The sequence below is a fragment of the Poecilia reticulata genome, chromosome 13 (genome assembly GCF_904066995.2).
Source record: "Poecilia reticulata chromosome 13, P_reticulata-male-v2, whole genome shotgun sequence".
Classification (NCBI taxonomy): domain Eukaryota; kingdom Metazoa; phylum Chordata; class Actinopteri; order Cyprinodontiformes; family Poeciliidae; genus Poecilia; species Poecilia reticulata.
The window spans coordinates 32,444,721-32,469,316 of NC_088842.1; the positions used below are offsets into that span (position 1 = coordinate 32,444,721).

At 36.3% G+C, this 24,596-nt stretch overlaps 1 protein-coding gene across 1 annotated transcript; it reads left to right on the plus strand.

Annotated features, from left to right (window-relative positions):
- Positions 1–1,425: 1,425 nt before the first annotated feature.
- On the plus strand, positions 1,426–24,491 carry ercc2 (excision repair cross-complementation group 2). The gene is made up of 23 exons (XM_008426643.3): positions 1,426–1,590; positions 1,722–1,821; positions 2,763–2,840; positions 2,919–2,981; positions 3,105–3,218; positions 5,066–5,182; positions 12,748–12,864; positions 13,996–14,119; positions 14,192–14,288; positions 15,061–15,194; positions 15,983–16,151; positions 17,128–17,246; positions 17,349–17,418; positions 17,547–17,616; positions 19,009–19,110; positions 19,184–19,247; positions 20,310–20,431; positions 20,513–20,605; positions 20,691–20,763; positions 20,847–20,917; positions 21,316–21,459; positions 22,654–22,797; positions 24,044–24,491. The coding sequence occupies exons 1-23, from the start codon at positions 1,586–1,588 to the stop codon at positions 24,134–24,136; spliced, it is 2,283 nt and encodes a 760-aa protein (XP_008424865.1). The 5' UTR covers positions 1,426–1,585; the 3' UTR covers positions 24,137–24,491.
- The last annotated feature ends 105 nt before the right edge of the window (positions 24,492–24,596 follow it).

Here is a 24,596-nt window from a genome sequence, read left to right on the forward strand (position 1 = left end):
TTCAGAGAAATAATAAAATGTTTTTATGATCTGTAAGCCATAGTCATCTAAATTAAAATAAACACTTGGAATATTTCACTCTACATGTGATAAATACAATAAATCAGCTTCACTTTCTGAGATTAGTGACTGAGAACATAGAAATTTTTTACTACTATTATACTTTTTTTTTTAAATGTACATTATAATAAATATATTTTTTTTGGACTTTTGACATGTCACTATGTTATTAAAATATTAAATATTTATTTTTATTATTTTTAATACATTGTTTTTAGATGTATATTATTTTTCAAATTTCATTAAAATAATTAGTTTATAATTACTGTTAAATATTAGTGTATTTATTTTTTATTATTTTTAATACATAATTTTTATATGTATATTACTTTTTATATTATTAAAATATTTTAACATATTAAAAATATATGGATATATATTTTTAATATATAATTTAATAATACATTATTATTTAATATTAATTATATTAAATTGATCATATTAAATATTAATTGATGTGTTTTATTATATTTAATGCATTTTAATGTATTTATAAATATGTAAAAATCTGAAGAACTCAACCAGCTAGTTTATAAATTTAGTCTTTGCTGCTCCCTAGTGGTAAAATAGAGTTACTACAGCTGTTATTCAGTAAACATTCCTGATTTTAATTTAGTGATTTCACAATTATTTTCTGTATTAGTCGGTAACTGTAGTGATCATGGATCATATTTAATTTTCAAGTTTCAAGGCTTGAAAACTGTAAAGGTGTGTAGACTGTAAAGCATCAACAGTTGATATATTAGCCAATATATCGGTTTTGTTTTGAGTTTTTCAAAATAAAATGTTATTTGCAACTTTTTAAAATTGCACATGCTTTCTCATTGTGAATTTTGGTATAAAGGCTGATGTCTGAAGAGGACATTAAACTCTACCAAACGTGACTGACGTTACTGAATGAAGAACTTACTTGTTTTAATCAAAATAAGCATCAGACACAAACACAAGCCTACAGTTTATGTTGAAGTGAGACCTCTTGTTCAGACACGAGCTTTGTTATTCTCTGCTGAGTCGTTTCTGCCATTACCTACTCTAAATATTAGTTTCATACATTTTCTACTGAAAAACTTTGAATTACAAGAGTTTTTTGTGTTTATTAATGTGTTATTTTGTAATTATGTTATTTATTTGTGTTACTTTTGTTGTGATAGTCTGTAAAGTAAACGAGGTTTACATAAAATGGCAGTTTTTCCTGTATCTGATGACATCATCAGTTGCTCACTAATAAAATACTCTTGAGTAATTTTTTTGGATGTCTATTTAAAGCAATGGACATAAATATCCCGACATAATGAAGTTTTTGGTTTTATCATGCAGTTTCCAGTCCGCCCTCTGGTGGCAGTAGAGCTCGAGCAACGTAAATAATCATAGAAGAAGAAGAAGAAGAAGAAGAAGAAGAAGAAGAAGAAGCAGTTTGTGTCGTTGCTAATCTCCGCTTTATCATCTCTTTTTCGTTAGTTTTAGTTTAAAATGAACATTTAAACCCAGGATACTAAGAAGAATTTCTGTTAAACAATCCGCTAACATGAAGTGAGTGTTTTTTTTAGTGGAATAATCATTAAAATAGGAGAAAACGAGTTGGCGGTGTGCTAGTTTTAGCTTGGATGTATGAAGTTTTAGCTAAATTTAATTAACTTAAAACTCTGGCTTTGACTTTTCAGGCTGAACATCGAGGGTCTGCTGGTCTATTTTCCTTATGATTACATCTATCCGGAGCAGTACTCTTACATGCTGGAGCTTAAGAGGACTTTGGATGCAAAAGTAGGTTTTTTTTCCCCAGTCACAATCTCTTCGATGAAAAAAATAAATAAAACTTGGGTCTTTTAACGTAAATGTGTCCGACAACCTCACGCAGACAAAGAAACAATCCTTATTGTAAAACCCCATAGGAAATAATTTGTTAATAGTTAACTATTGACATCAACTTTAATTAAAAAGAGAAAGAAACATCCATCCTGTTCGGTGTTTTTCTTGTACAGTTTGTTTACTGGAATTCTCCTCTAAAACTTTTGTATTTGTGGAAAATCTAATTAAATCGGAAATTACTTTATAGCTTTTTATGTAAAAGTAGTATTGTAAACCTTATTAATAATTCATTACTGTATTTGTTCTTGTGCCGATCCTTTGCAAAAACAAAAAGGACAAAAAAGAAAATGGTGCTTTTTTATGGCGTCAACAAAATAGATTTGCAGATTATTTCACTAAAATCATGTGAAAATTTGAATTATGTATTTAAAACAAGTTCCTATATCTCCTTGAAAAGTTACTTGTGTGTTAATTTTGTCTTATTTCAATATATTTGCAGTAGAACTAGACAAAAACACTTGGCAAGATTTTGCATTTTTGCACCAAGCATTTTTTTTTAAATCTTGTTCCAGTGGAAATACGGTAGTGTTCTTGTTTAAAGTCAATAATTCCTTAATATTGATGAAAAAATTCTAGTTCCATTGGTAAATTATTTCACTTATAACATGGAGAAAAATACATTGGTAAAAGTGTAATAATCAGCCAGAGGAGCTAGAACTTTTTAATTCATATTGAGGAATTGTTGACTGAAAACAAGCTGATATTTCTAGCTGAAAAGATACTTGCTAGTTAGTTTTGCCTTATTTCAAGTGCACTAAGATATTTGAACTGGAAAATAGAATTACTTGGTAAGATTTTGTGTTTTTGCAGTGTGAACTGATCCTGTGTGTGTTCAGGGTCACGGAGTCCTGGAGATGCCGTCAGGAACAGGGAAGACCATCTCTCTGCTGTCTCTCATCGTCGCCTACCAGAGGGTGAGTTTCATCTCCAACGTTTGGAGCTTCTGACGACTCGGTTCTGATCGCTTCATCACAGCCTGCTGTGTTTCTCAGGCGTTTCCGCTGGACGTGACCAAGTTGATTTACTGCTCCAGAACAGTTCCTGAAATCGAGAAAGTAAGTCAGGGTCAGATTAAATTACAATAAACATGTTTTCCTCTGTAGTAAACGCTTCTACAGACAAACAAGTGCCGGATTTATAGTAAGTTGGTTTAAAACTTTCTGCTTCTGTGTGTTGAGGTTGTGGAGGAACTCAGGAAGCTGATGGAGTTTTATGCCAAAGAAACGGGAGAAGTGAACAACTTCCTGGCTCTGTCTCTGTCCTCCAGGAAGAACCTCTGCATCCACCCTGAAGTACGAACCGCTGGACTGTCGTTCCAACACCTCTAAGAAATAATATTTATAAAAATAATGATTAGGGATGCAACTATTGATTATTCAAGAGGATTGAACTAATTGGCACATTCTGCAGATCTTCATTTACCCTCTTAAGACTTTTTATACGCTACTAGAAATAAAAGATATAAATAAACTAACAATTCAATAAAAAATGTTAAATATGAAAATTAACATTTTCTTGGATAAAATGCAGTAACATATAAATAAAAAGACACATCTGCAGCTAAAAAATCCTTCTAAATCAACATGTGGAAAATTTTCTGCTGGACTGAACATGAACACTGTGTGGCTGATCTGGTGATTATTTTGATTAAACAATAATAATAATTGGATGAAAAAGGTATTTAAAAGGAAATTTATATATATTTTTACATAATTTGAATCAGATGAAGTTAAAACTCACTTGATGAACATGTTTACAGACATTGTGTTTTTTAATCTTAAATGCAAAATGTTTATATTTTTCTACTGGGTTTCCGGGTTAATTAAGCCTCTGAGTGTTGTTCTGTCAGCAAAAGGTCCATTTTAAGAGTCTGTATACTCTAGTTCAGTGTTTTTCAACCTTTTTTGAGCCAAGGTACATTGTTTTAATTGAAAAAATCACGAGGCACACCACCAACCTAAAATGTAAACAAAGATCCTCTGTAGCCGCCTTTATTACATATACAGTCATTCTTATCAAAGTGTCTTGAATAGGAATCAAATAAACACAAAAATGTATTTTTATCATATTTTACATTTCTTATTTCAAATTGCACTTAACATGTCCACTTCAGAAATACACCTGAACAGCCACAACTTCAGAAATACACCTGAACAGCCACAACTTCAGAAATACACCTGAACAGCCACAACTTCAGAAATACACCTGAACAGCCACTGTCGCGTGTGATGCATGAATGTAGTAACATAATTCTCTTGTTTTAATGTAAAATGCTCTGTATCTACTGCCACCTAGTGGTAATAAAATTGCATGATTACACCGCTAGTCACTACTACAGCAAAGACACTCAAAGATGACATTATTTGCAGATAATTCGTTTAAAGAAAATCTTTTAAAACCAATTACCGTATTTTCCGGACTATGAGTTCACCATACTATAAACCGTACCTTCAAATTTTTTGAACCCCCCCTGGAAACTTACTTATATCAGCCGCACTGGGCTACAGACCGCTGGTATCTCTGCCGCTCTCGGTTTCCCATAAGGACCCAGCAGAGCGCAGCAGAGGGCTGCGTCCTAATAACTGTTGGACATATTAAGGACGCAGTTCTCCGTCTCCAAAATCCGGTTTTGTTCATGCCGTGCAGCGGCTCTATTTCCCTCCTGTACTGCCAGATCGATACTCCTCAACTTAGAAGCTGCATCATGTGAGTCTGAAAACATTTCTCTGTCGCACCTGCTGCTAGCATGGCTGCTAGCATGTGCTTGTTCTAAATGAAAATTAGTGCTTCTTTTATTTCCAATTTTGACTTCCAATGATTCACTTCCTGCTAAAGAGCCCCCTGGTGGTTGAAGAAAAATCCACAGAAAAGCCACACCGGGCCACAAGCCGCATGGTTCAAAGCTTAGAAAAAAAGTAGCAGCTTATAGTCCGGAAAATATGGTACTGTAGGTGAAACTGGATAATTTCCACGGCACACCTGACGATCGCTCACGTTACACAGTGGTTGAAAAACACTGCTCTAGTTAATGACTAATCACTTTCTACATTAGTTGACAATTATTTCTAATAACTGATTCATCTGATGAATCGTTTGAGCTTTGATAATGATAATAAAATTGTTTCTTTTCTTGGTGCAGGTCAGCTCTCTACGGTTTGGGAAGGAGGTGGACGGGAAGTGCCACAGTCTGACGGCGTCCTACATCCGCGCTCAGCGCCACGGCAATCCCAACCTGCCTGTCTGTCGCTTTTATGAGGTAAGAAAACGCCTGAACTCACAGCAGCCGATGATTTCAACTCACATTTTTACATGAAGCTATAAAAAAGTAATGAAGCAACTTAAATTTTTACTGTAACATCAGTTTTTTTTATCAGGTTTTATTGGTTGTTGATCAATTCCTTTTAGTCTAAAGACTTAAACACAGAAAATAAAAATGAGCTGCAGGTTCTTTAGTACATTTAATAATTTTGAACCAAATGAATGAATTGGAAGATTATCACCAGCATTAATGTCCCTGATATCCATCAGATGCTAAACAAATTTCACTAAGTCCACCTCTGATGCGTTTATAGGTGGAAAATGGTTGGAGTTCTCAGTTTGGATGCAGTTAATGAACAGAAAGAAAACATTAGAGTCATTGTAGATGAAATAAAAATATATAATGGGGAAGAGTAAATTTCCACCAAATAAATCCTACACTGCAAAAATACCAAATTTCACCAAGTATTTTTGTCTGGTTTCTTTTTTTTTTTTTTTTTTTTTCTTTTTTCTTTTTTTTTTGAACTTAGATTTTTAATAATTTTTTCCAGCAGAGCAAAGTACAATCATACTTCAGTGGTACATAATACAAATGTTGACAATATGATGTTTTCCATACAATAAACATCTTGGAATAACAATTTACAGCTACAGCATGTTTATAGACTCATCACTGTACACCATTTAAATAAGAATGGACTCTGGAAGAGAAAACCAAACGACATAAGGCAAAAGACAAATCCATTAGGTTTAACTAAATCAACAGGGCCTTTGCAGGTCCCCAGCGCAGGTCATACTTGGATTTTTGAAGTCTGAGTGAGTAGGTTATCTTTTCCATTGTATGCAATTCCTTTACTTTTTGAACCCATAAGTCGTAAGAAGGCGGCTCCAATTGCATCCACCTAATTGTAATGCATTTCAGGGCTGCTGTAAAAAGAACATTTAACAAATACATTTTGGCCCGCCCTTGCAAACCATCAGGAATAATACCGAGTAAGGCAACAGTAACATCCCTTGGGATGACCCCAGAAAAGATACGGTTTATAGCTCTATACACCTCATCCCAAAAGTTTTTGAGTTTGGGGCAGGACCAAAAAACGTGTGTGTGGTTGGGGATCCTTGAACCACAATTTCTCCAACACAAGCTAGGGACCTTAGGATCCATTTTAGCAACTACATCAGGGGTCCTGAAATATCTGCTAATAATTTTCCATTTAAATTCCCTCCATGTATTTGAGTTAGTAACTCGGTGAGCCTCAGAGCAGATATCCTCCCATGTTTTGTCCGAAATTATTTTGGCCATCTCTGCCTCCCATCTTTGTTTTGTCCAGGAGGGTTTGTTAATGTTCATCGACAAAAATACCCTATATAATTTGGCTATCAATTTTTTGTCCTCTCCCCCTTTCTGGAAATGGACTATAAGATTTTCTATTGGTGTGGGATTTAGTACTCTTTCCCAGTCTTTGTGTGCAAACAAAAAAGAGCGCAACTGTAAATATCGAAAGAAATCACTTTTCTGGAGAAGGAATTTCCTACTTAATTCTTCAAACGATAAGAGGTTGTTTCTGTCGATCAATTGATGAAGAAATGTGAGCCCCTTTTCAGTCCACTTAGCAAAATTTTTGTCCAAGGAATTAGGTGTAAAGGATTTAATATGTCCTATGCTTGTTAATATTGATAAACCTCTTGGAAGCTTGAACGAGATACGCACCTTGATCCAAATGTTAAGAGTGACTTTAGTCCACAGTGGCAGATCCTTAACTGGAATATCTAAAAAAGGCAATACCCTCAATGGTACTGAGCACTGTGCTTGCTCTATACTCAACCATCTTGTTTGGGAGTCCTGTTGAATCCATGAAATCAAAGGTCTTAACTGAGCTGCCCAATAATAATATTTTAAATCAGGAAGATTAAGACCCCCATCTGTCTTACTTTTTTGAAGTGTTTTATATTTTATACGAGGACGCTTGCCTTGCCATATAAATTTTGATATAATTTTATCCAGTTCAACGAATGTGGGTTTAGGTATAGCAATTGGTACCATTTGGAACAAATACAATAATCTGGGTAATACATTCATCCGAATGGTTTCAACGCGGCCAAGGAGAGATAAAGGTAATGCTGACCATCGCTCTAGGTCTTTTTTAATTATATCCAGAGTTTTGCTATAATTAGCATGATACAAATCATTTAAAGAGAGGGGAATGTTGATGCCTAGATATCTAATGCCTGATCTTGGCCACCTAAAGCCACTCAATTGTTTAACCCTTAGTGGAATCTTACCATTGACATCCATTGCCTCAGTCTTATCAACATTTATTTTATAGCCAGAAAAATGACCATAAACAGAGATCATTTCTCTCAGACGGGGTATTGATGAAGCAGGATCAGATAGATACAGGAGGACATCATCAGCGTACAGAGATATTTTATGTTCCTCGGAACCAATCAAAATCCCTTGGATGTCATCGCTGTCCCTGAGAAGCTGGGCCAGCGGTTCAATGCTAATTGCAAACAAAAGAGGTGACAGAGGGCAGCCTTGCCTGCATCCGCGCTCCAGCTTGAAACTTGCCGATCTAAAACCATTAACTCTAACCGCAGCCTGTGGGGATGAATATATTGTATGGATCCAATCTATAAACTTGGGCCCAAATTTAAACCTCTTTAAGGCTTGAGTAAGGTATTTCCATGACACGCGATCAAAAGCCTTTTGGGCATCTAAAGAAATCACAGCTGTCATATCTTTATGTTCTTTTCGGTGTGACAAGATATTCAATAAGCGCCGCAGATTATTTCCATAATGCCTCCCGACAATAAACCCAGTTTGATCTGGATGTATGATTTGAGTTACTATGACATTTAAACGTTTTGCCAGAATACTAGTTAGAATGCGAACATCTCCGTTAAGCATCGATAATGGTCTATATGACCCACAGTCAGTGGGATCCTTACCTTCTTTATGTAACACAACTATTGTGGCATCAGACCAAGAAGGCGCCATTTTCTTATTTTCTAAAGAAAAGCGGTATGCATCCAATAAAGAGGGCTAACTTCGTCTATGAAACAACTATAAAATTCATTTATGAAACCATCGGGGCCTGGAGACTTATTATTTTTAAGGGATGAGACCACGTTTTTGATTTCGTCTTCTTGAATTGGCATATCTAATTGTTTAGCTACAGTCTCAGATAACTCAGAAATATTTATGTTTTGTAAATAGTCTGCTATCTTACTCTCATCAGAGCAAGTGTCAGAGTCCTGGTATAGGACCTTGTAAAATTCTGCAAATGTTTCAGCAATATCTTTTGGTTTTGAAATTGATTTATGGCCCGATTTCAGCTTCTGAATAACATTTGAGGACTGTTGTTTTTTAAGTCGGAAGGCCAAAAGTCTGCTCGCTCTATTTCCATTTTCATAGTACCGTTGTTTGGCAAAACGAACGTTACCTTCTATCTTTTCTAACAATAAATCTTGGAGTTCCCTGCGTGTTATATTCAAATCATTCAGAGTTCTGGATGCCCTAGACTTTTTATGTTGAAGTTCCAGTTCCTGGATTCTATCTTCTAAATATTTCTGTTTGGCTGCCTTTTGTCTTTTTTTGCAGTCGTGTAGGAGATGATGCTGCCTCTTAGATAGGCCTTTGCACAGTCCCACAACATTATAGGAGATGTTTCCGGCGTGTTGTTTATGTCTAAATAAGTTTTAAGGTCTGATTTGACAAATGCAACAAATTCCTTGTCATTAAGGAGAGAGGCATTAAGTCTCCATTGTTTAAACGATGGTGTCAGACCTATATTCCACTTGACAGTAACAGGTGCATGATCAGAAATTGTAATGGGCAATATCCTAATATCCTCAATCCTGTGTAATTCGGCCTTCGCAGTAAAGAAATAATCTATTCGTGAGTAAGAGGCATGACGGCTTGAATAGAATGTAAAATCTCTCTCCTTTGGGAATTTGGACCGCCATACATCCACCAATCCAGCCTCCACCGATAGAGTTTTAAGTATTTTGCCCATCTTAGATATGCGAGACTGAGAGGTTGGTTGCCTGTCTATGTTAGACATCACACAATTAAAATCACCTCCCACAATCAGTAGCCCAGAGCTGTATTCAGCAATCATATTGAAGACTGACTTAATAAATCCTGGAACATCTTCATTAGGAGCATATACGTTTACAAAGGAAACTGCTGTTCCATCAATTATCCCGTTTACCAGTATAAACCTACCCTCCTTGTCCTTATATACTAACGTTTCCGTGAAATTGGTCTGCCTATGGATCAGTACAGCCACCCCCCTTTTCCTACCAGAACAATGTGACGAGTAGTAAACTTTATCAGCCCAAGACTTATTTAATTTTGAATGTTCCAAATCAGATAAGTGCGTTTCTTGTAGTAGTGCTACCTGACATTTTGATTGTCTGAGTTGCAGTAAAATTTTCTTTCTTTTAATAGGACTATGCAAGCCCCTGACATTATAACTTGTTACAGTTAGAGTACTCATAACTATTTTAATTTAAAATATATATGGTAACATTGTATTGGAGGCAGTGACGGCCGAATGATGGATGGACCCAAACATTTGAGTAACATGCATGCTGATCACAAGACAATGTAAGAACCGATAAGTAGAAAAGAACAGAGAGGAAGTAAGGCTTTGCTGTACACTATTTACAAAACTAAGATTCAGATGCTCTGCTTTTTTAGTTGCAATAAGATCCTCCGGGAACAGAAGGATCAAAACGCAAAAAACACAAATAAAAGTTTGCATTGCTAATATAATGCAAGGAAGTGGGTTTAAGTCCCTAGCCACTATAAAAAGCAGCAACAAACACAACCAGAAGAGAACTGGATGTGTAAAAAAAAAAAAAAAAACTAAATAAAAATAATAATAATAAAAAATATAACAAAAAATCGACAGAAAGAGAAGATAAAAGTATGGAAGCTCAGGCTCCCGCAGGAGAACATAAGTATATGTACAGTAACCACAATGTAACAAAGAATCTGCTAATGATAATAATACAACCTAATCAAGGCAAATTATGTCGTAGTGATTTAACAAGGTTAGAAGTAACAGTCACGTACTAACATATACCTGCCAGTTTGGAGAGGTAACATTGCTTAACAAAATCACATTTAGGGCTTAAGCAACTAAAGGCACATTATTTCGAAATTGAAGACTACTGGAACTAGTCGTGCCAATTTAGCATTTAACATTTTCCTTACTATTCAGACCCAGATATTGTAGCCGGGATGGTCTTCCGTATGTAGTCCATGGCCTTCACAGGATCCCGAAACTCCTTGCTGTCCTCTTTGTATGTGATTTTGAGTCTTGCTGGGTAAAGTAATCCGAAGCGGACATCGCTCCGTCCCCGTAAAGCTTTCCGTACCTCGGAGAAGGCCGCGCGCGCCTTGGCCACACTGGTGGTGTAATCCGGGAAGATGGCGATTCTTTTACCCTGGTAGATCAGCGGGGCTTTGTCTCTGGCTCTCCTCAGGATATCAGCGGCGTCTCCATCATAGTGCAGCTTGGCGATGATCACACGAGGTCTTTCTCCACCTCCCGGTTTCGTCAAAGCAGCTGTCCGGTGTGAACGATCGACTTTTACCTCCCGGTCCATCTGGAGCACCTCTTTAATAATTTTAGAAACCTCTTTAGGATCGGCGGAGTTAGGCTGCTCCGCAACGCCAACTATACGGATATTTCCGCGCCTCATCCTCCCCTCCATGTCCTCACATTTGTCCCGCATCTTAACCAGCTCGCTCTGAAGTTCAATAACGGTGGATTGCAACGTGTTTACCTCATCAGACCATGTAGACAATCCGCCTTTCACATCTTCCATGTCCGTTTCAATTGAGGTAATGTCTGCGCGGATAGCAGCGGCATTGCTAGCTATCTCGGCCCTCACAGCTTGTATGTCAGCTCTGAGAGTAGTGAACTCTTCAGACAGCACACTCCTCATTTCCTCCCTTATGATTTTAGAGATTTCCCCGCGAATAGAGGATAGGATATCGGCTCTCATCTCCTCACTCATGCTAGAGCTCTTGGGTTGTGGGTCTTCGTCCTCAGGTGCACGCTGCCTCGTGGCTCTGGTGTTAGCAGTTAGCTTCGCCGTATTACCGTCGTACTTGAATTTACGAAGTTTATCCGCCATTTATCAAGAAATGTCCACTGAAACAGAGCTCTTTATGGTCCAGAACCTTTGATAACCCAATTTAGGTTGCAATTAGTAGCAATTGTGGAATTTAGAACGAATATGTTAGTAAACCTGCAGGAGCTCTGAAATATCCGTCTCTACTCCATCTTACTCCGGAAGCGCCCCTTTTGTCTGGTTTCTAAGGCAAATATGTTTATATACTGAAAATAAGACAAAACTAACTTACGATTAACGTTTCAGCAAGATATTGCTGTTTGTTTTAGGTCAATAATTCCTTAATATTGATTTAAAAAAGTTCTAGTTCAACTGGCAGATTATTTCATTTATAACAGGACAGTTTTCCATGTTGTACTTGTTATAAACCTGAACCTTCAGAGCCACATTAAGACAGTCACAAAGTCGGCCTTCTATCACTTGAAGAACATCTCCAGGATTAGAGGACTTATGTCTCAGCGCGATCTAGAGAAACTCGTCCTGCGTTTATCTTTAGCCGCATTGATTACTGCAGCAGCGTCTTCACAGGTCTGACTAATAAATCAATCTAACAGCTGCAGCTGATCCAGATGCTGCTGCTGCTGTTCTGACTAAAACCAGGAAGATAGAGACATAACACCAGTTTTAAAGTCCCTCCACTGTAAAGCTCCCTGTAGCTCAGAGAATAGACTTTAAAATACTGATGTTAGTTTATAAATCACTGAACGGTTTAGCACCACAATACATTAAAGATCTGTTATTACTGTACCAACCGTCTGGACCCCTCAGATCTTCTGGTTCTGGTTCTGCTCTGCATCCCCAGAACCAGAACCAGACGAGGAGAAGCAGCATTCAGTTTCTATGCACCACAGATTTGGAACAAACTTCCAGAAAACTGTAAAACAGCTGAAACACTGGATGCCTTTAAATCTCAACTTAAAACCTGTTTAGAGTTGCTTATGGCTAAATTAGGGTTAGAGTGCGGGTTTTGATGTCGTATGTCTTTAATGTTTTTAATTTCTTTTTATTTCTTTTCTAATGTTTTTTTTTTAAATCTCTTTCTCACTGTTTGTTTAATGTCACCTGCTGTTTTTATTTTAATTATGTAAAGCACTTTGAAATGCTTTGCTGCTGAAATGTGCTATACAAATAAAGTTTGATTTGATTTTGATTTGATTTAAATACCAGTAGAACTAGAACTTTTTCATCAATATTAAGGAATTATTGACTCAAAACAAGCTCTTGTTTCTTGCTGAAAAGTTTCTTACAAGTTACTTTTCAAGTGTGCTGAGATTTTTGCACAGGAAACTAGACCAAAAATACTTAGTAGGGTTTTGTGTTTTACAGTGTGGATAATTTTTCCCCCATGATTCCTCAGGGCTGTAACCTCCTCACTCTCCGTTTCTTTGACCTAATTGCTCGTTGCTGCAGGAATTTGATGCGGTTGGACGACAGGTTCCTCTTCCTGCCGGCATCTACAACCTGGACGACCTGAAGGACTTTGGCAGGAGGAAAGGCTGGTGTCCGTACTATCTGGCTCGCTACGCGGTATGCCAACAAACGCTCCAAAATGGCTCAAACATGACAACAATTAACTGTCTTTAGTTTCTCCATTTGTTTTATGTTTTTTAAGTTTTGCTACAAATTTTGCACAGAAGTCAAATTTAAATTGAGTTATTTTGTGACTTTTGTCTCCAAACTCTCCGTTTTATTATCAGGAGACTCTGACTCGTACAAAATGCATGATGCAAATTTGGAATTTTTATGATTTTAACAATTCAAAACTTACAGCTGCAATGACTTCTTAACCCCCCAATGGATTATTTAGTATAAAACCCTAACCCTATAAAGGATAAGTTTTGTATTTGCTATCAATTTGAGCATTAAACCCACAAATTTAGCTTTGATGCAAATTAGCCACTCCAGGCACTTAAGGATTTTTAAAATCTTGATATATTATTTTTTTTCTGCTATTATTTCTGTAATAAAGCTTTAAACATTCATTGCTCCAGTACAGTAGTTTTCTGACAAATAAATTTAAACAAGTGTTTGATTCATGAATAAACCAATAAATGTCCTCCTCCAATCAGAATTGATATTTAAACTGTACTCCTCATCATGCTGTTCACATTCTGGCTTCATGAGACCAACTGATCAAAAGTTCCTCGTTAATGCCTGAATTCCCTGTTTCACTATAAGAAACACGGCATTTCTTTATACATTAAAATATTTGGTTTTTAATTCAGAATCTAAAATAATTATTTTATTCTATGTTGTGTAAAAAAGATATTCCTCTAATAATAGTTTCTACAGTTGTACCCAAATGATGCATGTTACCAATTAATGTGAATTTTATTCCTTTCCTTAGTTGCTGGGTGTCGCAAAAAAGCTTCAAACCCCAAATTACATGTAACTTTTTGAATTGTGGTCAGATGTCGTCTCGTCTGAAATATTAGTTGTAAAAGACATGAAGTGCGCTAGTAAATATTTTTATTTCATCACCAGCTTACCTCAGATTGTAGATATTTTGGAGTTTTTGATTCTGTCGTCTCAGTTTTCATCTCAGCTTCCAGGAACCAGATGTAGTTCATCTTCTGACCACTAGTTGGTGCCAGAAACGCTTCTGATTGGACCGTTGGCATGAGAGGCCTCAACTGTACTGGTTTGGTGTGTTTTCAGATAATTCATGCCAACATCGTCGTGTACAGCTACCACTACCTGCTGGACCCGAAGATAGCCGACCTGGTGTCCAAGGAGCTGGCCAAGAAGTCCGTGGTGGTGTTTGATGAGGCCCATAACATCGGTGGGGAGACGACGACGTTGAACCATTAAAATGTTTACGATGAAGTCGTCTGAATTTCTTCTTGCTCCTCAGACAACGTGTGCATCGACTCCATGAGTGTGAATATAACTCGGCGAACGCTGGACCGCTGCCAGAACAACGTAGACACGCTGCAAAACACGATACACAAGTAGGTAGTTTCATGTTTTCAATGTTTAGAAAATCCCTGACCTGCCGATAGAGAGAAATATGGCAGATCTATTTATTATTTATTATTTATCTATTTATTATATTAGCATGAATTTATTTTTTTAAATCTTTGTTTTAGTGTGTGTATTTAATCTTTTTGTATATAGACATATTTAAATTACTTTATTTGTTTTTGTATATGTTTATTTCTTAAATTTAATTTGACTTTATTGATTTACTTATTGGATATGATTTGTATTTACTCTTTGCTCCTGAAAATATTTGGCTTTGAAGTTATTGTTCAGTCAATCAAGTTTTGTGTAGCACATTTCAGCGACAAGGCAGTTAAAAGTTATTTACATCATAAAAACACAAGAATTAAAAGTCATACCTTTTTACAGATCTGAGAAACCAGTGACAAACATTACAGTTTGTCAAGTGTCATCATCAAAACGATCAATAATCATCAAATATGTTGACCAATATTCCATTTATTATGGTTCAAAAGCAACCAGCATAGTGTAGATTTAAAGGACATTTTATGGAAGTTTGTTCCAGATCTGTGGTACATAGAAGCTGAATGCTGCTCGTTGTAAACAATATGGTCGACAGCATTGCACCCTAGTCAATGTAAAAATCTTTGAATAAAAATGTCTCCTCTGGGACTCTGGGTCATAGTTCAGGTATTATTTTATCTTAGAGATGCTAAGTAGCTTCTCCCGGTGTAGCTTCTCCAATAGTTACCAAACTGAAAAAGTTTTTTTCCTTTGCAGGATAAAGGAGACTGATGCCGCCAAGCTGAGGGAGGAGTACAGACGACTGGTGGAGGGGCTGAAGGAGGCCAACGTTGCCAGGGAAACGGACATCTACCTGGCAAACCCAGTGCTACCTGACGAGGTCCTGCAAGGTCCGTCAATCCACCGCTCCTTATCTTTTCTCTCGCTGCTCTTTTAGCATTCACAGCAGTGCTTGTTTTAATGCAAACACATTTTAAGAAACTTTTTATACTTAAAACTCTAAAAATGTAAATTCTCCTTCTGCTTCCTCCTCACCTGGGGAAAGATGGACGCCTCACAAGCTGAACGTTTCTGTTACCGATACTGGAGTTCAAATAATATGAGAATAAAGTCGTAATGTTACTAGAAAAAAGTCGGAAAAATGTTGAAGTCATAATAATGTGAAAATAATGTCAATGAGAATAGTCACTATAATACAAAAATAAAGCCTCAACAATATGAGAATAGTTGTAATAATAAAAGAATAAAGTAATTCTGTACAACTTTACTCTCATACAAGTTTTTTACTATATTTTTCCAGACTTTAATCATTCATCTTCATCTGTTTTTTATGTGTTTTATGAATTAAAACGTCATTATAAACTTACAGTGGACATTTCTGCCGTGGTCTGCTGAACGTCTAACTTTACCATGAAAACCCACTGACAAACAAATACATGGATAAATAATAAAAACATTTCAAATTGTTTGCATGTAGAAATGATAACATTGCAATGCATTGAAATATTAATTAAAACATGATGTCCTGTTCATTAGACGAGTTTATTTTCAAATTCTGGTTTTTATCTTCCTGAAAATCTTTACAACAAACTCTGAGGAACTCCTATTATTTCTCTGTTTCCAGTTTTCTGCTTTGATTTAAAGCTAACTGCTTGTTTTCCTCTCTTCCTCTCCTTAGAGGCCGTTCCCGGTTCGATCCGTACGGCCGAACACTTTGTCGGCTTCCTGCGGCGTTTCCTGGAGTACCTGAAGGCCCGGCTGCGGGTGCAGCACGTCGTCCAGGAGAGCGCCCCGCAGTTCCTGAAAGACATCTTCGACAAAGTCTGCATCGACAGGAAACCTCTCAGGTCGGCCTCGTTTCTCTGCACAGGACAGTTTAGGGTTAATAATAAACCCTGGAAAATAAACTTACTAACTCAGAGCAATCTGCAGAAATATCAGAATAAATGTAAACATTGATTCTTGTCACTCATCTGCAGTTTAATAGAAATGCTTCAGTTGCACTGATATAAAAATTAGTGCTGATATTTTGACACCAACTGATGACATTTACATTTAAACTCCACACAATCCTCCATGGCATCATAAACACCATGACAAAAACAGACAAATATCTTAACAGTTTTACTTACAGGAATGATACCAATGTGTTAAAGGATCAACATCGTATGATAATGGGGATTTTTCATCTTGATAAATTTTAAGTAATTTTTTTTCTTTTTTTTTTAGAAAAAAACATCAGAAATTTTATTTCTTCTGTTTGTGCTATTTTTCCACCAGAGGATCAATAAGTATCAGCAGTTATTATGACGTATTAGGGCCATTATAGATGTTTAAGTTGAAAGTACATTTCTGGCAAATTCTCAGAAATGTTGAGATTATTCAGAAATTTTCAAAAAAAGAGAGGAAATGTACGAGTTTATAATAAATTTTGAAATTAAGCTCAGGAATTTAGTAGAAAACCTCTAAAATGTCAGAGTTTTTCTAAAATATTGAGATTTGGAAAAGTGGAATTTCATATTTATATTTAATCACTTTAAAATATTTTATTCCTCTGAGTAGCCAGACATGCAAATAATTTTATGTTTCGTCGATAACATCAGTTTTACAAATTAAATCGTAATAAACAGTAAAACCTTTTTACTTGAATATGGTTCTGGAAGTAACTTATAAATTTATCAAAGTCAAACTTCTCTTCAGTGCAAAACATTCACCTCTTGTTGGTTGTAATATTAACCCACTAGCTTAGCTGAGGAAGCGTCACACTGTGAATAACAGGATGACTGACATATATTTAGAGTTTTCTCCACTGTGTGGCTGCAGGTTCTGCGCGGAGAGGCTGCAGTCGTTGCTGCGAACTCTGGAGATCGCAGACATCGCAGACTTTTCGGCCGTTACGCTCATCTCCAACTTTGCGACTCTTGTCAGCACCTACAGCCAAGGTCCCGAAAGGCTCCTGACCAAACCTCTTATTCCTTCAGTAAACTTGTTTTAATAGACGTGCTGCTCAGATCTTTAGTTTTAACAAATTTCTCCTTGTAAAGGTTTTACCATCATCATTGAACCTTTTGAGGACAGAACTCCAACCATCGCCAACCCTGTGCTGCACTTCAGGTGGGAAAGAATTAACAGGAAACATCACTGGGTGGTGCTAATTTTAATTTAATAAACCACTTATTGATTATTGTAAGTTAATTGTTTGCATCCCTGCTTTTTGACCCGGTTTTCTCCATGTTTTCCAGCTGCATGGACCCGTCTATAGCCATCAAACCTGTTTTTCAGAGGTTCCAGTCGGTCGTCATCACCTCAGGGGTGCGTCTCTCTTTTTCCTCCCCAAAGCTGTTTATTCCTTTCCGGGTTCCTACGGGTGCTGGAATTTTTAGGTTTGGAAAGTGTTTGATTTCTGTATAAATCAGTGAAACTGGTTGATATTCAAACTGCAAAGTTTTGTAATAAAGTTCAATCTAATTCTTGATCAAAAGCCTAAATTTGGAAAATGTTGTTTAATCTGATATTTTCATTCACCTAATAAAAAGTCAGACACATTTAGTTAAATCAGACTAAAGTTTTCATATTTTTAGTCAAATAGTTACCAAAGCTGCTTGGCTGGCCAAGGGTTGCTAGGTAACGGGGTTAGCGTTGCTCGGTAACAGTGCTGGGGTTAACGTTGCTTGGTAACAGTGCTGGGCTTAGCTGGGGTTGCTAGGTAACGGGGTTAACGTTGCTTGGTAACAGTGCTGGGCTTAGCTGGGGTTGCTAGGTAACGGGGTTAACGTTGCTTGGTAACAGTGCTGGGCTTAGCTGGGGTTGCTAGGTAACGGGGTTAGCGTTGCTTGGTAACAGTGCAGGGCTTAGCTGGGGTTGCTAGGTAACGGGGTTAACGTTGCTTGGTAACAGTGCTGGGCTTAGCTGGGGTTGCTAGGTAACGGGGTTAAAGTTGCTTGGTAACAGTGCTGGGCTTAGCTGGGGTTGCTAGGTAACGGCGCGCAGTCCCCATAGAATGCTTTCCAGACACCAAAAAACAAAATTTATTCATTAACTTATTGGCAAAAAAACAGCTGGGTGTGTTTGGTTTTTTAGCTTTTGTTTTTCAAACCAGTAGAGAACAAAATAGAAATACAAAAATGTGCAAGAAATGATCTTTGCGTAATAAACCAGAAATCAGAATAAACCTTCCCTGTTTTTTGGTTGTTGTTTTTTTTATACGTTTCTATTTTATATTTAAGCATTTAGTTTGAGCAGGAAGCTCATTTACTTGAACATCAATTATTTGGACTGTTTCAATGTAATGAATATTTATCATTTTTAATGACTCAGTGACTTATTGATCATCTTATGTTTTATATGTCAAACAATTGAAATTGGGGGATTTTTGTTAAATTAATGCTTTGTTCTTGGAAGGTGTGACATTTCAAAACATAAAAGTGTGTTTATATTTTACTTGTTATAGAATACTGTCGCAGGACATTATTATTAATATCTGTATTAAATGATATCACATATCAGTGAATTGAAACTGTCCTTTTTTAGTTCATTTGTATTGTTTTTATCTCAAAGTTTATCTTGAAAATATTTAAAAAGTGAATTTTACTGTATGAATCCTTTTCAACTTAACATTTTAAAGTATACACATGCAGAATTGTTTTTTAAATTAAAGATGTATTTAAAGACTGAGTAATTAAACTATATGTCTTCCTTCGTCAGACTCTCTCTCCGTTGGACATCTATCCCCGCATCCTCGACTTTCGACCCGTTACTATGGCGTCCTTCACTATGACGCTTGCACGAACTTGCCTCTGTCCTCTGGTCTGCAACACTGCATTCACGCTCAGTGGCCATTTTGTCTTCCATCTCCTGATGATGTTTTGTTTTTGCACAGATTGTCGGCCGTGGAAACGACCAAGTAGCTCTGAGCTCAAAGTTCGAGACAAGAGAGGATTTCGGTGAGCTATATGTTCTGTTTTGTTTTATTTTATTTTATTTTATTTTATTTTATTTTATTTTATTTTATTTTATTTTATTTTATTTTATTTTATTTTATTTTATTTTATTTTATTTTTAACATGTAGTTGATCAAATTTTTGGAAGTGACTCAGTGTGAAGTAGAATCAGTCGTGGGGAACAAAAATAATTTCTCTTTTGCTCTGAGAAATGCAAAAACAAACTACATGGACAATATCTTAATAAAATTAAGTATTTGCCTGATTTCTACACAGAAAGTTCCTGTAAATCATTTTAAATGTATTCTAGACTTTGAGAACATGATGCGTTCCTTTTTTTTCTGGTTGTATTTTTAAAAAACATTCTTATTTAACCTAATTTAATAAATGGGTGATATCAAATTAAAATGAAAGCAAAAAATGTGTTCATTGAAAGATGAATAGTGTCTGTGTTGCTTGAGTTTATTCTAAAGTGTCTGCATATGTGGAGCTATATTGGGTTTCATGACGTTTTCTGAAAAGAAAAAAAAGATTTGAAACTGAAAATAAAACTGGACTAAAAAATTATTTGAAATTGGGGGGAAATGTGAAAAAAAAAGGTTTGAAATAGAAAGAAATATTTTTAAGCTGAATTAAGGGATATGAATTGTTAAAAAAAAAATATTTGAAACTGAAAAAAAATTCAGAAGAAGATCAGAGTCGAGGTTTGTTTAATGAGTTTCAGATTTTTCTTTCTGCTTCAATTCAGGGACTAAGGAAACTGGAAATATTCTATGCGTGTGATTAGTTTTGAAAATTATCTGCTTCTCTTTTCTAACCTGAAAAAACTTTTTTTCAGTTTCATATTGTTTTTGTGTCGAACAAACTTTTTGTTCCCAGTTTAGCATTATTTTCTTTTTCTTTTTTCTTTGATCAGTAAAAATTTCACTCCACCTCATTTTAAGCGTTTCATTCTTGAATTATGAACAAAGTCCACACAGAACCACTCCGAGGGCCGCCAACGGCCCCCGCGACACACTTTGAACACCCCTGATCTCGCTGATCTGATCCGTGGTCATTTTGCAGCCGTGATCCGTAACTATGGCAACCTGCTCCTGGAGATGTCGGCGGTCGTTCCCGACGGGATCGTTGCGTTTTTCACCAGCTACGTCTACATGGAGAACATCGTGGCGTCTTGGTACGAACAGGTCGGTGTCGGCGACGCGTTGCTGCTTCCAGGCGGCCAGACGGGTCCGCTAAAGGAAACGGCTCCGGGTTTCTGTTTGCAGGGGATCCTGGAGAACATCCAGAAAAACAAGCTGATCTTCATCGAAACGCAGGACGCAGCGGAAACCAGCATGGCTCTGGAAAAGTACCAGGAGGTCAGAGGAATTCTGGGAGTTTATTAAATCATTTTTAGTGTTTAAAACAGCTGAGATTTACTTTTCTGATCTTGTTTCTCGTTAGGCGTGTGAGAACGGCCGAGGAGCCATCCTGCTCTCTGTGGCCCGAGGGAAGGTTTCCGAAGGAATAGACTTCGGTAAATAATTCTGATCCGTCCGATGAAACGGATTCAACGGACAAATAATTGTGCTTTTATTTTTGTTTTCCTGGTTTATTCAGTTCACCATTTTGGCCGAGCGGTTATCATGTTTGGAGTCCCGTATGTTTACACTCAGAGCCGCATCCTGAAGGTGAGAATCGTTCAATTTTATTGACTGAAACTAAACTTCACATAAACAAAATTTTATTTTTGACAGATAAACTGAATAGATTCAGAATAGAATATAAACATAATTTATTGTCTCGCAGAATAAAACAAACAAGCCATATTCAGAATAACATACTGTACATTAAGGTCAAGATTATTATAACCAGGAAAATGCAGCTGAATAGTTTTGCATGATGTTAATAAGTTTTTCTCACTCATATTTGTTTAGGACTCAAACATCAAGTACAAAACTAACAATCTCTTTTCATGCATAAATGATTTATTTCATCATTATTAATATAAAAGGAAATCTTCCTTCCCAGACTGACAGGCAGCGACAGTTTCCTCCTGCTGACCTTGTCGGGTGTTTTTGTCCGTTAGGCTCGGCTGGAGTATCTGCGGGATCAGTTTCAGATCCGAGAGAACGACTTCCTGACGTTCGACGCCATGCGTCACGCCGCTCAGTGCGTCGGCAGAGCCATCAGAGGCAAGACGGACTACGGCCTCATGATCTTTGCTGACAAGGTGAGCAGCGAAACTGTAAACATGCAAAGAAAAGTTTATGGTATGAATGCAAAGAATTAATCAACTTACGATTAATGGTTTATAAGATTAAAATTGGTTCCGATAGATGAACTTATGGAGTTCGTTCAATCTTTTAGTGTTGTAGTTTTATCATTGTCCAGCAGAGGGCGCCGAAGTTATTATAATGCTGTTATTTCAGCCGAGCTGCATGATGGATCAGCACCAATTTCTGATTTAATGATTATCGATCTGATTCAGAGGGAGGACAGAGAAGCAGAGGAGATAACTCCAGCAAACAGCTGATTTTGAGATTTTTTTTAAAGCACATTTCAGCAGAAAGCATTTTAAAGTGCTTTGCATAATAAAAAACAGCATGTGACATTGAATAAACAGCCGGAAAGAGAGAGATTTTGAAAGAAAAAAAGATAAAAACAATAAAACCCGCACCCGTTTTCAACCAGGGGGGACGACACCCGCACCCCTGTCCATATCTGGGACTCTAACCCTCTGGGACTTTAGTCAAAATGCCGTTTGACAAGGACTCCAACCTCTAGGTTTTTAGTTGAAACGCCGTCAACTGGGACTCTAAACCACGTCGGACTTTAGTTAAACGTCGTTTAACTGGGACTCTAATCCACGTTTTACTCAAGGGACTCTAACCCTAATTTAGCCATAAGCAACTCTAAACAGGTGGGTTTTAAGTTGAGATTTAAGGGCACCAGTGTTTCAGCTGTTTTGCAGTTTTCTGGAAGTTTGTTCCAAATTTGTGGTGCATAGAAGCTGAATGCTGCTTCTCCTCGTTTGGCTTTTTGTGAGTTAATAACATTAAGATTTTTCCATGAAGAGCAAAAACAGAAAGTACCTTGTATGAACATCTTTCTGTTCAGATGGAATCAAGTATTTCACATATTTTATGTTTTTCTTCTTTTATTTTTCTGTTCAGAAACTTAATAGGTTCCCCTTTTGTTATGTTTTATAAATGTCTAAGTTTAATCATTTCTTTTTATTCAGTCAGTATTTAATACATTAGACACAAAATAATGTTAACATTTTGTGTCAGCACATTATGAAATGGTGAGCCCCACATGTTATGGAACAATTGTCGGCCATCTTGATTCAGCCGCTTTAGATAAACTCGTTAATAATAACTTGGATCAGTAGATTTTGGGAGTAATTTGAGCCTTTTGTTCGCAGAGATACGCTCGATCAGACAAACGTGGGAAACTTCCTCGTTGGATTCAGGAGCACATCAACGACGGCAGCCTGAACCTCACCGTGGACGAAGCCGTCCAGCTGTCCAAGCACTTCCTGCGTCAGATGGCTCAGCCGTTCAGACAGGTAACCACAGGAATGTTTCATAAAATTACAAAATTGTGAAAACGTTTTCACTAAATTATGGTGTCACACCTTAACATTGATTGTATTGCTTGTTGTTTATCATTTATTGTGATCTGAAATGTTATTTTTTTTTACCAATTTCTCCACTGTTTGTTCTACAAAAATATCAATAAATATCAGTAAATTTTAAAATATAACTAAATGCAGTTAAGAGGCTGATTAAGAGTGCTTTATCCAAAAATTGCTGTATCCAGAAAGTTAAATGGAAGGAAAAAGTGTGTAAGGAAAAGGGATAAATGTGGCCTTAAGAGGATTGTCAAGTTTTATAAGTGGAAACGAAACACATTTATCAGAAATGACATTTCTCTTTGAAAATTTGACTCAGAAACTTTGTAGAAAAATAATAAAAACATTTTTGAGTTTCTGAAGTTGAGAATTTGCTAGAAAATATTTGGAAATTTTTAGATTAATCTCAGAAATAAAAAAAAAATCTTAGAAAAAAGCAAAGAACTTTCAGTTTGAAAAATTGAAAATTTTCTTTAAAACACAGAAAATTGCTTTTTTTTATATAGAAAATTTCTCAGATTAATCTCAAAATGTATAAGTTTGAAAAGTTGAAAGTTTGCTAAAAAACAAAAATCTGAAATTTTAAGATTCATCTTAGAAATATTCTAAATGGAATTAAGGACATAATGAGTTTGAGAAGTGATTTCTTTTTACTTTTAAAATATATTTATATATACTTATTGGTGTTAAAGTTTAATTAAAATTCCTCAAGGCTGTGAATTTTGGGTTTTTATTTTCTGTGAGCCAAAAATCATCAATATTACAACAAATCCATCCATCCATTTTCTTTCACCCTTGTCCCTCAGTGGGGTCGGGAGGGTTGCTGGTGCCCATCTCCAGCTAACGTTCCGGGCGAGAGGCGGGGTATATTACAACAAATAAATGCTTAAAATGTTTAACTCTCTGAAATAAATGATAAAAAATAAGAATTTTTTTCATCACCATGTTCTGATTATTTGAGATGTAGCAGCAGCACAATAACTTACCCACCAGTTGTCCTTTAAACTCTGTAGTTGACTACAACAGTTGTTTCTTTTTTTTTTGACACTGGAGTGGATAATAAGCAAATATATATATATATAAAAAAAACAGTTTCAAATACATTAAAGTATATCATAAATCCTTTGGTTAGTTTTAAATGAGCTTTATGAAGCTGAATGGTTTGGAAACGTCTTTGCAGGAGGACCAGCTGGGTCTGTCTCTGCTGACTCTGGAGCAGCTGCAGTCGGAGGAAATGCTGCAGAAAATCTCTCAGATGGCTCATCAGACATAAAACCCATAATCCAGCGGATCATGGCATCACCATGGCAACGCCAGATTTCAAACATAAAGGAGGAAACCTTATTCCTGCACCAGCCTTCTTCCCACAAACACTTAAAAAACACTTCATCAACATGTAGATCATGTAACTGGATTCATTTTTTTCAACATGGATTTTTTTTTATATGAATCTGTTACAAAGAAAAATGTAAAAAAAACTTGAAGTTATGTAAAAAAAAAAAAAAAAGAGATTCTGGTGAAAAGTGTTTGTATGTAAAGTGTCTGTCATACAGACTCAAACTACTGCAGATTTAATGTTCTGACTGTACACTTTTTAATATCTGTCTATAAAAAATGTTTGTACCCAACTGTTTGTTTTTATCTTCACTTTACTATTCAAGTAACTAAATAAAACTAAACAAAAACAAAATTTTTGCAGTGAATCTGGACCCAGTTGGTCAGAACAGACTTGA

Bases quoted from the DNA above. Each gene is read 5' to 3' on its own strand.
- ercc2 (XM_008426643.3), top strand. The intron at 5,183-12,747 runs GTAAGAAAACGC...TCGTTGCTGCAG, and splicing joins CTGTCTGTCGCTTTTATGAG to GAATTTGATGCGGTTGGACG. The intron at 17,617-19,008 runs GTGCGTCTCTCT...TTCCTTCGTCAG, and splicing joins CGGTCGTCATCACCTCAGGG to ACTCTCTCTCCGTTGGACAT.